General features: G+C 36.0%; 1 protein-coding gene across 2 annotated transcripts; it reads left to right on the top strand.

Annotated features, from left to right (window-relative positions):
- Positions 1 to 484: 484 nt before the first annotated feature.
- cdkn1d (cyclin-dependent kinase inhibitor 1D) lies at positions 485 to 11,247 on the top strand. 2 transcript variants are annotated; one of them, XM_051691659.1, is made up of 3 exons: positions 485 to 583; positions 8,020 to 8,486; positions 10,317 to 11,247. In XM_051691659.1, exons 2-3 carry the CDS (start codon positions 8,024 to 8,026, stop codon positions 10,367 to 10,369), a joined length of 516 nt encoding a protein of 171 aa, XP_051547619.1. In that variant the 5' UTR covers positions 485 to 583; positions 8,020 to 8,023; the 3' UTR covers positions 10,370 to 11,247. The 2 variants fall into 2 exon arrangements, with proteins under 2 accessions (XP_051547619.1, XP_051547620.1); XM_051691660.1 differs by lacking the exon at positions 485 to 583 and adding an exon at positions 628 to 952.
- The last annotated feature ends 1,748 nt before the right edge of the window (positions 11,248 to 12,995 follow it).

Below are 12,995 nucleotides of genomic sequence, written 5' to 3'. Positions count from 1 at the left end.
TTTTACCTCTAATAATATTTTATAATTGTAATTATAACTATACATTGTTGTTATGTTATAAAGGTCTTCATTTAGAGAATGCAATATCCACAACGGGCAACTAGGCAATGCAGCAGTTTCTTTCAGGATCAAAGCACGTTTCAACATGAAGTGGTGTAGTTCCAAACATTTACGGTGATAAACCCTTTTAAATGATCGGAACAAAATTAAGCTGTTATAACTGGTTACCAAACATTAAATTCTAATGGAAAATGGCAATAAAATAAATAAACTTTGAGTCTGTAGTGGAAACCATCTGAATTTCTGATGTTTTTTTTTTTTTTTTTTTTTTCAGCAAGCATTAAATTAATTAAATTAAAGCTTCGTTTCTACTAGCTCTTACATCAGAGGGAAAAAATTACTGTATCTCGTTCTGGTCACGTTGCAGATCAACGTGACTGAAGTTCTCGGCGGCGCGACCGACTTGAATGAGAAGCGAGCAAAACACAGAATGTGTGTCAGGCAGGCGGGGGCTGGAGGCTTTGACCTACTTTCCACATGAACAGCACAGCACTGCAAACGGCGACTTCAAGACGTCAAATAAGTATGTTATTTTTGTTTCACACAAATCCTTTACACAGAGACTTGGATTTTCGTCTGCTTAGCAATGCAAAGGATACACATATATGTGATTTTAAATAAATTCAGTCGTGTAGATTCGAGTGTAAATAAGTGCCTACATTAGAGACGCGAAGTCCTCGTATCGCACTGTACTGAACTATTGTTGGGTCGGTGGGTCGTGCTTGCGATCATATATATATATATATATATATAAAAAACTCATTGCAGATGAGCTTGTAAGCTCCACTGGTTGTGTTGTGTTTATTGGTGGGATTGTTGATTTGTGCCGTTGGTTAGGAACTACAACACTTATCGCTTTACATTTGGATCATATTTGAATTGACCTCGAATGGTAAGTCAAATGTATACATTTATATTTCTCCGTAGTTAGTTAGAATTTCTGAATGAATTTTCTTCTCTGAAACACTTTCGTAAAAGTAGAATACTATTTTATTTTTTTACTATTCACAAAGTGTATCAAGATTCATGAAATATATATATATATATATATATATATATATATATATATATATATATATATATATAAAATATTGATGGAGCAACATAATTTGTGTGAAAAGAAATAACAACAGAAGGTTGAATAAAAATGTTATTTAAAGGTGGTGAGAAGGATTTTTACCCCACACCTGGGGTAAAAGGCTCCCTCCCTTGGGGTAAATGGCCCCCCCGGGGGGGGGGGGGGGATATAGTGATATCCTATAGATGATGAGCCAATAGTTATAGGGCACAATTTGTCAACTTATGCAAATACTTCTGAGACAGCAAGATGCTTTTTTGAGTAACAAATTAAGATATTGCTTCTAATGCAAAACACAGAATGTGTGTCAGGCAGGCGGGGGCTGGGGGCTTTGACCTACTTTCCTCATAAAGAGCACAGGGCTGCAAGCGGTGACGTGAAAAAAGTATGTTGTTTTTGTTTTACACAAATTCTTTACCCAAACAATCAAACAAATTAAGACACAACTCGAGTGGTTTATGTTAAATCTTCTGAAACGATACAATCGGTTTTTGGTAAGAAACAGACCAAAATGTAACTTCTTTTATACTATCTGCCCGAGACCCGATTGTGACTGCTGTGTGCATTTTACATTTCCCTTTTTGATTTGTAACTAGTAGCACCTATTAAACATGCAAAAAACAAAAAACAAAAAAACAAATCATAATGAGCAAATAGTTCATATGGGGATAGAGGGACTAAGTTGTGAAATTTGTAATAATTCTAAGCTATAGAAAGTCCGATTTTTTTTTTTTTTTTTTAATCTAATTGTTTATGATTCCAGGAGTTTTGGTTATTCATGTTTTCGCTGATTTTCTGTAAAGCTGCTTTGGAACAATGTGTTGTGGAAAAAGCACAAATAAAAAACTACTTGACCTTATTTGACTTTTATGTTACAATTTTTTTTTTCTACTTTGGCAACAAAATCTCAATGTTCTCTCTTTGCACTGTCAAACAAACTAGTGATAGCCAGTGCTGAAGCATTTTACCAATCAGAAATAATCATAATTATTTCTGATACAGGTAATGGCCAGCATCGTCCAATCACTGCCAACCATGTTAAAATAAACTTTTATAGATTATAAATTCTGATTCTGTGTACTGAATACTATTGTCCCATGTCTGCCAACCATATTGAGTGGTCCAAACATCATCTGCAGCATTAAACTGATTTTTTCTTCAGATGTTAAGAGTGAATGCACTTGGCTACATAGGAAAGCCCTTGTTCCCTATTTAATGAATGACTTAACCTCCAGTGTGCTGTCTGTCTGCACTTGTCTCAGATGTAGATTTGTTGGAGTTTCTCCCAAAGACAAACTTCCCTGAGATTGGCGTCATGTTGTTTTGTCACATGTTAAATTAAATTAAATTATGCATAGCATATAGCGAAGACAAAACACAGTCCACGCAGAAGGACGCGGGGTCGCACAAGGAGATGAATAATGACATCTGTGGTCTCCTATGCGCATTCATGAGAGAAGCTCGATTACGCTTCCATGTGCTTAACGCATGTGCAGAGCATGTGTACAGCGCATGTACACACGCTCTGCGCATATGCAAGGAAGTGTAATCAAACATGATCTCCGGCAAGGAGACTGCAGATGGCATAAGGGTGAGTAACGTTTGAGACGGCATAAGGGTGAGTAAAAATTGAGAGAATTTTTGGGTTCACTCATTTTTGGGAGAACTATACCTTTAATTCAGGACAGCCACACAACTTTAAGTTTTGTTTTAATGGTGTTGTTATGTGGCTTAACAATTGTTTAGTTTCACCCAAAAATGAAAATTCTCTCATCATTTATTCACCCTCATTCCATCCCAGATGTGTATGATTTTCTTTCTTTTGCTGAACATAAACAAAGATTTTTAAAGTATTTCTCAGCTCTGTAGGTCCATACAATGCAAGTGGATAGTGATCAGCACTTTAAAGCTCCAAAAAGCACAGACAATCATAGTAAAAGTAATCCATATGACTCCAGTGGTTAAAGTAATGTCTTCTAAAGCGATACGATTGTTTAGGATGAGAAACAGCTCAATATTTAAGTCCTTTTTACTATAATTGTTTACGTCCGGTCACTCTCCAATGCGTGTTTGTCCATCAGGGGACCCAGTTCACGCTGCCTCTCACGTGATGTAAGCGCGTTGGCATGTTCAAATTAAAGTAAAACCAAGGAAGCTTGTGAACAGCATTCTCTTGTATACAAATAGAGCTGCAGTTCCGGTTGTTGCTTCAGTTCTCGAATGAACATTGCGTTGACATCAATGCGAGAGGCATGAACTGGGTCCCCTCATGGACGCGCATTGGAGAGCAACCGAAAGTTAATTTAACCACTGGAGTCGTATGGATTACTTTTACTATGACTGTTTGTGCTTTTTGGAGCTATAAAGTGCTGATCACTATCCAATTGCATTGTATGGACCTACAGTGCTGAGATATTCTTCTAAAAATCTTCGTTTGCGTTCAACAGAAGAAAGAAAGTCATACACATCTGGAATGGCACAAAGAAGTTAACATGGTCAATGTCAATGTTTATCAGTGATCTAATAGTTCAAAAATTTGCATATTTCTTATTTTTATGTTCATTTCATATTTTACATTTTTTCAAAATCCTAACATTTTCTGTTTATTTTGAGGTAAAAGGTTGGACACACCTTTCCAAAACTGGGCACACCTACTTATTCTCTACTTGCCAGGGTTTTTCTTCCATTGAAAATGTTTGGGTGGCCGGCAAAGAAAATTTTATGATATTTATTTTACTTTTGCCGCTTTCTAAGTGCTAAATATACTTCTCATGTGGTACTCGGCAGTGGGGTAGCCAGAAAAAAAGCATTGGGTGTGCAGTGATAAAAACGGTGTGCAAGAAATTAACTGAAACACTAAAACGTGAAATACTTTTAACAGCTATTGCTTAAATGTCTTTAAACCCCTAGCCTAATGACATAAATGCCAGTTTTATCAATGAATATGTCCGTAAATGTATCCAAATATTTGGTTTATTTTTTGCAGAGGAAAAACACTTGAAATGGGTAGAACAGAAGAAAACTCATGGTTAAGATTAATACAATTAGAATTCACAATTTTTGTGCCATGAAATCTTGCCAAACCTTTGCATTACGGTTTAAAAATAACCAATCACCTCTTAAAACATAAATTAAGCAATTAGGAACAGCACAAATTGCAAACAGTGTATGGCAATAATAATAAAAAAGAAAAAACATGACTGCATACTTCATACATGCTTTAGAGCTGAAATGAGTTCACAAACTGAACAATAAACGTACTGTACTCTACCAATGTAGACTTCACAGGGCAAGACGGTGAGGTTTTTTCCTAAACATATCAATGATGTCAAGAGGGTTAAGAGTGTCAGTCAGCTGCCTTTTGAAATACAGCAGGGAAAGGCTGTTCAGTCTTGGGGTAAGCATAGTTGCCCTGCTGCATGTCTTGATCTGATCAAAGCTGAAAACATGCGTTCATCTGAGCACCTCGTAACTGGCAATGTTATCAGCACTCGCAGAAATTTATTGACGTTTGGGAAAACATCTTTGTGGCAAGAAACTCCATAAGTGATGGGAAGGAATTTTTCATCTGATGGTGTTGCACAAATACAGTCAGTTCAGGCTCATCAATACATAGTCCATAGTACACGCTAGGAGAACAAATTGTGTCCATGTCGCCAAATAAGTCTGAAACTGGCACAAAGGAAGCGGCCGCCATCATCATTCCATACCAGGGTTCCCACGGATCCTTAAAAACTCCTTAAATATCTTAAATGATACAACAAAAGTCTTAAATATCCTTTATACAGGTCTTAAATTTGGGGGCGGAAAGAATCGTGATATGACCTAATGTGAAACCTAATCAAACTTCAAAAGAATACAATTTAATTAAATAAATGCATGTGCTACGTCCTTCAGAGTGAAAGCTTGGCACTGTTGTACAGGTGCATCTCAACAAATTAGAATGTCGTGGAAAAGTTCATTTATTTCAGTAATTCAACTCAAATTGTGAAACTAGTGTATTAAATAAATTCAATGCACACAGACTGAAGTAGTTTAAGTCTTTGGTTCTTTTAATTGTGATGATTTTGGCTCACATTTAACAAAAACCCACCAATTCACTATCTTAAAAAATTAGAATACATCATAAGACCAATAAAAAAAACATTTTTAGTGAATTGTTGGCCTTCTGGAAAGTATGTTCATTTACTGTATATGTACTCAATACTTGGTAGGGGCTCCTTTTGCTTTAATTACTGCCTCAATTTGGCGTGGCATGGAGGTGATCAGTTTGTGGCACTGCTGAGGTGGTATGGAAGCCCAGGTTTCTTTGACAGTGGCCTTCAGCTCATCTGCATTTGTTGGTCTCTTGTTTCTCATTTTCCTCTTGACAGTACCCCATAGATTCTCTATGGGGTTCAGGTCTGGTGAGTTTGCTGGCCAGTCAAGCACACCAACACCATGGTCATTTAACCAACTTTTGGTGCTTTTGGCAGTGTGGGCAGGTGCCAAATCCTGCTGGAAAATGAAATCAGCATCTTTAAAAAGCTGGTCAGCAGAAGGAAGCATGAAGTGCTCCATAATTTCTTGGTAAACGGGTGCAGTGACTTTGGTTTTCAAAAAACAAAATGGACCAACACCAGCAGATGACATTGCACCCCAAATCATCACAGACTGTGGAAACTTAACACTGGACTTCAAGCAACTTGGGCTATGAGCTTCTCCACCCTTCCTCCAGACTCTAGGACCTTGGTTTCCAAATGAAATACAAAACTTGCTCTCATCTGAAAAGAGGACTTTGGACCACTGGGCAACAGTCCAGTTCTTCTTCTCCTTAGCCCAGGTAAGACGCCTCTGACGTTGTCTGTGGTTCAGGAGTGACTTAACAAGAGGAATACGACAACTGTAGCCAAATTCCTTGACATGTCTGTGTGTGGTGGCTCTTGATGCCTTGACCCCAGCCTCAGTCCATTCCTTGTGAAGTTCACCCAAATTCTTGAATCGATTTTGCTTGACAATCCTCATAAGGCTGCGGTTCTCTCGGTTGGTTGTTCATCTTTTTCTTCCACACTTTTTCCTTCCACTCAACTTTCTGTTTACATGCTTGGATACAGCACTCTGTGAACAGCCAGCTTCTTTGGCAATGAATGTTTGTGGCTTACCCTCCTTGTGAAGGGTGTCAATGGTTGTCTTCTGGACAACTGTCAGATCAGCAGTCTTCCCCATGATTGTGTAGCCTAGTGAACCAAACTGAGAGACCATTTTGAAGGCTCAGGAAACCTTTGCAGGTGTTTTGAGTTGATTAGCTGATTGGCATGTCACCATATTCTAATTTTTTTGAGATAGTGAATTGGTGGGTTTTTGTTAAATGTGAGCCAAAATCATCACAATTAAAAGAACCAAAGACTTAAACTACTTCAGTCTGTGTGCACTGAATTTATTTAATACACGAGTTTCACAATTTGAGTTGAATTGCTGAAATAAATGAACTTTTCCACGACATTCTAATTTATTGAGATGCACCTGTATTTTCTCCAAGCACGCCCCCCTTGTGAGTGTTTTCAGCTGTTGTAGAGCAGTTCACAATCATTAAGCCATATCAGAAATGTATGACAAGCAATTACTAATGATCAACTTTTGATGATGATATAGTGTTAATGAAATATGGCAGTGTTTACTTTTAATTGTTTACATTGTAACACGTTGTAAATTATTGTAGGAGAGCACATTTTATATCCCTTATTTGTCTGAATGAGCAGCTGGAAGCAGTGAAGCGCTTCCAGCTTTAATACAGGCTACCAATTTAAAAAACTACAGGCAGATTAATTGCCTTTCAACACATTGTTGTATCAGCAAAATCCAATATCAGTCGACCTCTAATTTGTATTTATTTATATAATTGTACATAAACCAATTTTTATGTGATATATTTGTGGAAAACATGTCTTGAGTATTTTAAACTTGCATATATCATAGCCTGTTTTACTGAAAAGCAATGTGCCATGTTTAATGTGTGCCCCTGCCTGTTTAAGTAAGAGTCTGTGATACATGATGTATTTTGAGATTGTGTGGGATTGTTTTGGTTTGGGGATACGGTATTACTTTTATTTATTCAGGTCTTGAAAAAGGTCTTAAAAAGTCTTACATTTGATTTTAAAAACTCTGCAGCAACCCTGCATATGAATAGTTCCAAGTTCCATGAGCTGTCTATCCAGAATCGATTACCATAAATTCTGTAAATCTGAGTTGCTCTGAATCTGTGCAGATCTGCCAACAGTGGATGTGGCATGAGTGTCTCCAAAAACTGGAAGAGAGCTTCCTGTTATGAGCAATGGCATCATCCCAGTTCTGTACATTGTTTTTCTTCATCACATCATCAGTAAGACACAGTAGGATCTTCTCAAATGATCAGAATTGTTTCTGAATGTAATGAAAGTCTGTTTTAATCAGTTAGACGCAAACAGTTATTGATACAGACAGGGATTGGAGGCTTTTGGTGGCAAAATCACTGACACTGAATAGTTTAAAAAATACCACAAGGAGAAAAACAAATCTCTTAGCCCATCAATACATAGCATTTGTAGCAGGAGGGAATCTGCTTCTACCTTTGTCTGCCTAGAACTTTCGGCAAACTCAGACAGTGTTTCCACTATGGCATCATACAAAGATAATACTCAACTGACCGACATTTTGAGCTCCATCAGATATTAGAACGCACTTCTCTAAGCTAAGAAATAACACAAATGTAACTTCTGTAAACTGCAGGGGTACAAGTATTAACGCCAATACTGATAATTCTAAAATGGCCAAATATCGGCCGATTAATCATCCTCGCTGATATATCATCCTCACCGATATATCAGTCTATCATACTCATCAAGCATTTCTCTCCCTCCTCCCAGGAACATGACCATGTCACCGGTTGAGTGTGATATTGGGCTGCTGGAAGGGCGGGATGAGGACATTAAACCTCATGCCGTAAAGATCCGTCGCAACTTGTTTGGCCCTGTGGACCATGAGCAGTTGCAGCAGGATTTTAAGAGGCTCTTCTGCATGAGTGTGGAGATTGCCAAGCAGCGCTGGAACTTTGATTTCCAGAGGGACATACCGGCACCTGGCTCCGATGAGTGGGAGGAGCTATGGTGCCAAGATGTGCCAGCGTTCTACCACAGCTGTGTGGTGAAGCCTGCTATGGCAAGGCAAAGAGTGGACGCAACTATTGGAGGAGGAGCCTTCGCTTGTTCAACTGCATCTATGGCCACACAGAAATACCGGGAGCTGCAGAGCAGAGGACCTTTGAGAGGGGTCAAACCAGAGAAGAGGATGTCTGTATTGCTGGGAGTCAAACGCAAACAAGCAAACATTACAGGTGAGAGAGTAGACTCTCTTAGCATGTGCATGTTAAACTAAAAATTAAAGTAACTTGAGTTAAAGGTGTACTGTAAAGGGGTTATAAGGGAAAGGAGGAGGCGAGAACCAGCTTGACAATATAAATAAAGTTTAATGATAAACTTAAACAAAAACACACAAACATAAACACATACAGGGCAGCTGCCCCTAGTTCTCTCTCTCGAACTGCCATTGCCTTTATCCCTCACTCGCCTCATCAGGCTGATTGGGGTCCGAGCGTGTGTTTTTCTGGCCCAGCCCCGCCCTCCTCTGTGCTACATAGACTAGGCAAGTTTTCAGATTATGTACTAGGCAAAATACTGATACTTTATTAAGAATGGCTCATTAAATGCTTTTTTCAGCGATCTCAGAGTACTTCAGGTGTATTATGAAAGCAAAGTGCTGCATGTTTACACCTCGCAATCCCAAACATTTGTAACTGCTACAAATCTAAATACACGACACAGAATTACAGAAAAGCAGATGACAGCATTTCATCAGATATGCAATGAAGAACATTGTAAACAAGAGCAAATGTGTGGTAGGATTGTCAAAAGTACCAGTACTTCATTACCAAGTTTGTACTAAAATAAAAAAATAGATGTAACAAGACCAGTGTTTCTATAGTACTGATAGTACCGAGCACTGATTTAATTTGGTATCCGCAGGCTGTCTTACTGACACACTACTGCTTCCAAATGCTTACACATTTGAACGTGTGCTCTGTTACTCATTTTACACTGAAATGCACAATTAATTAAATTAAAATTGTGATATTTCCTAGTGTGATTATGAAACTGCTAAAGGCTGCAATCTAAGTCTGCATTCGAGCTGCATGCTTTGAATGAATATGTGAAGCACAAGCTCATACACTGAAAACTATATTATATTATATACATATGAAAACTATTCATAATAGAAGCTAGGTGCCTGAAAAGGAAGAAATTGCAACAGAAATATATAACAACTGGGTAGTAAAATGTAATATTCACTGTAGTAATATTAATGGTAATAATAAATAATGATTAATGAACAATGATAAGAGTAATTATATATAAATGTTTTTAAAAAAAAGCAATATATCAAAAGCAAGAGTGCATTTGTCCTGAATAAAAGTTAAAAAATGGAATGGAATGTTGAAAAGATCTATTTTTTACTTGTTAAAAGTTGTTTTTAAAGTTTTAAGAAATAATTTGAGTAGACACGATTTTGATGAAGAAAGTAAATTAAACTTTAAAACATGGAATTCTGGAAACAAAATTAAAAAAGGATTTGGGAAAAAAATAAAACATTTCAGTTGGGCCCTGCTTAAAAAACACTCAAGCAATGCATACTTAATTGAAAAAAACTTGAAGGAAACATGCATTACTTTGAAATGTAACCTTAAATAGGCTAAAGAAGTGTGTTCAATAGCACATTACCTTATCAGCATATTTTGTGGTATCGAAATTGGTATTGAGAACTGTGAATTTTCACCAACTACTGAAATTTTGATATCATGACAACACTATTCGTATGAGTAACAATGCTTCCTTCACAGGCTATGGCTTTGTATTGGATCCAATATTGCTATTGTTAAGGTCGGGACCTTGTTGAAAATAAACTGGGGGAAAAAGGCATTGGCAACAAAAAAATAGCTTTTGTGTGAAGCTGCAACCTTGCCAGTAAGTGTCAGCATAAAGTCCAGGACCTCTGTCATATCAGCCAGCGCAAAATAGACTAAAACTTCTTGAACATCTTTAACTTAAGTTGACTCGTCTATAGTGGTATATATGATGCATATATAAGATACACATTTTCTCTCTTTCAGACTTTTTTAGAGTGACAAAGAGAAGGTTTCTGCATCACAAAACTTCATCATGAAGAGAAAACTTGTTGGACATTTGTATTATAATTGTTTATATATATATATATATATATATATATATATATATATATATATATATATATATATATATATAAATGTACATACAATATCTGCACATTTAGTTCTTCTAACAGAGGCTTGTTTTCTTACAAGCATCTTACAATTTTACAAGATTATATTCTCAAATTCTAAACAAATTCTAAATGTATATATGTGTAAATACAGTGTGTGTGTGTGTGTGTGTGTGTGTGTGTGTGTGTGTGTGTCTAATTACCAAATGCATTACCTATAAAAAGTACTTACCCCTTTGTAATTTTTCAGATTTTATTGTTACAACATGGAACAATGTTTAACAGGGATTTTTTTTTTCATAGCACATCAACATTTCTAAAAAATAAATAAGGTCAAAGAAAAATCGGATGTTATACTTAATTGATAAAGAAATTGAGTGCATTAAATAATAAAAGCAATTTAATAAGAATTCACTCCCTTGGAATTAATTCCAAGAGGAACTAATCAATTATAATTATTCCGTTTCATGTTGTTACACAATATATTTTTAGAACGTTTGGAATGCACTGTGTGCATATTAACAGAGTCCATTTTTTGGTGGGCACTGAATATTTAAAAATGTATCAAATACTGTGAACTTTTACAAAACTTCACTATAAAAGGACAATTTGAATTTAATGGTAATTACATAAAGATTGCAATGCTCAGATTTCAAATGCAGTGACCCTCTAAGTGACATCAGTGCACACAATATATAAGCTTATAATGAGTCATATAATTACTTTGTTCCATTTATTACTTTATACTTTTTTATTATTTTTATGTTTTACAGTTTTTTGCAGGGTGTTACAAGGTTACAAAATGCCTTATTGTAAAAAAAAAAAAAAAAAGAAAGAAGAAAAAGAATTCAAGAACCTGAGCAGTTACCTTTGCATTGTCCATTTAAATTTGTTTTGTGTATGAAAATGACCCTGCATTTACAGATTAACTAGCAAGAACTAATTAAATATTTCCAGTATTTCAGTAGAAATTTTTGTAAATGTTTATCATCCTTGAAACATTGATTGAAGAAAAACCGGGGCAGCTTCTTTTGAATGTTGGTTGAGCACAATTTCATTGTAATTTAATGTAATTTGCACACCTGGAGTAAACTTTAATAATAGGCAAGACCTTGATAATACTTTACAATAAAGTTCTCTATGTTATCATTAGCACGAGGTAACATGAACACACAATGAACAAGAATTTTTACAGCATTTTTTAATCTTGGTTATGTTAATACTATACTATTATTCACTGTAAGTACATGTTAGTTCATAATGCATTAACTAATGTTAAAATGTGTTAGAACATAGAAATTACCATTAACCAAGCTTAACAAATGCTATAAATATATTATAAACATGCAATGACTAATTTGTTAATGTTAGCATATACAAACTTATTGTAAAGTGTTACGGAGACCTTTCTATTTGCCTTTAACTTTTGATTACCTATATTGTCAGCATGTACTGTAGGTAGCAGGGACATTTTATGAAACTTTTTACAATACTTTTTTTTCTTCTGATGTTTTTAGTTGTAAGCATGTGTGGTATACTTCATTGCATATGTCTGTGAATATGTGTTGAACTTGCTGTACATTTGACATTGGTTAACTGCATCATCTGCCTCTTTCCTATCTAACAAAGTACTTGTTCACAATAAATACAACTGCTTAAACCGGCTTTTGTACTGATTTTGGGAAGATACCAGTTTAATGAAGCCACTAAATAGAACGAGTACCATACGCTCAGCTGCAGACTTTGTTTAGTAGAATTCATCATCTTACACACTAGACTTTCAAAAATGTTTCTTGTGCAGATCATATCTTTTCATCTTAAGAAAATGTAAAAATACCCATGAAATTAGTACTCTACCACAGACATGTCAAGAACCTTTATTCATACAAATGTGGGAAAAAATATTTAAAATGTAGCATTTGCTTGTGCAGTATGCACTGAACATTTCCGTTTAAATAAAGCATAATGGCATGTCTTGTATCAGTAGTAACTTCACATCAGACCAGATATGTCAACATATTTCAATGTCTAGTATTCTGTTCATAACTATATATACCATAGATAGACTGTATATAAAGATGGACGACATGACAGCTCCCCAAAAGTGAAACCAAAACATCTCGATTGCTCCCTGGTGGTTGGCTGCAGTATAGGTCATAAACCCCGCCCCCTCCATGTTAGCAGAAGGGACATGAGCCAAACTAAAAAATCAAAGTACACCTCAAATCATTTTTTTTTCCCAAAGATGGTTTCTGTCATTTTAGGTAGTTCTTATCACGTTGATGTATGTTCAAGTGTTCATTTTTCTGATAAGTTTGGTTTTAATTAGTTATTTGATGCTATAAAAAGGGAGTGTGAGGGCATGATAGACAGCTGTGATTGACAGCTTCTCTGAGCGAAGTAATCGTGGAGGCACCTACAGACTGCTTTTTTTTTCCCTCCAATGTTTATTTCATCTGTAAATCAGACATACAGCATATGCATCGCATTGGATAGTAAAGAGTCAAACATAGTTCATATAAGTGCAACAAAACTATAAACATAAGGGATA

The sequence above is a fragment of the Myxocyprinus asiaticus genome, chromosome 47 (assembly GCF_019703515.2).
Source record: "Myxocyprinus asiaticus isolate MX2 ecotype Aquarium Trade chromosome 47, UBuf_Myxa_2, whole genome shotgun sequence".
In the NCBI taxonomy this organism is placed as follows: Eukaryota; Metazoa; Chordata; class Actinopteri; order Cypriniformes; family Catostomidae; genus Myxocyprinus; species Myxocyprinus asiaticus.
The sequence above is the reverse complement of the archived record's forward strand: the minus strand, read 5'-3'. Positions and strand labels throughout refer to the sequence as shown.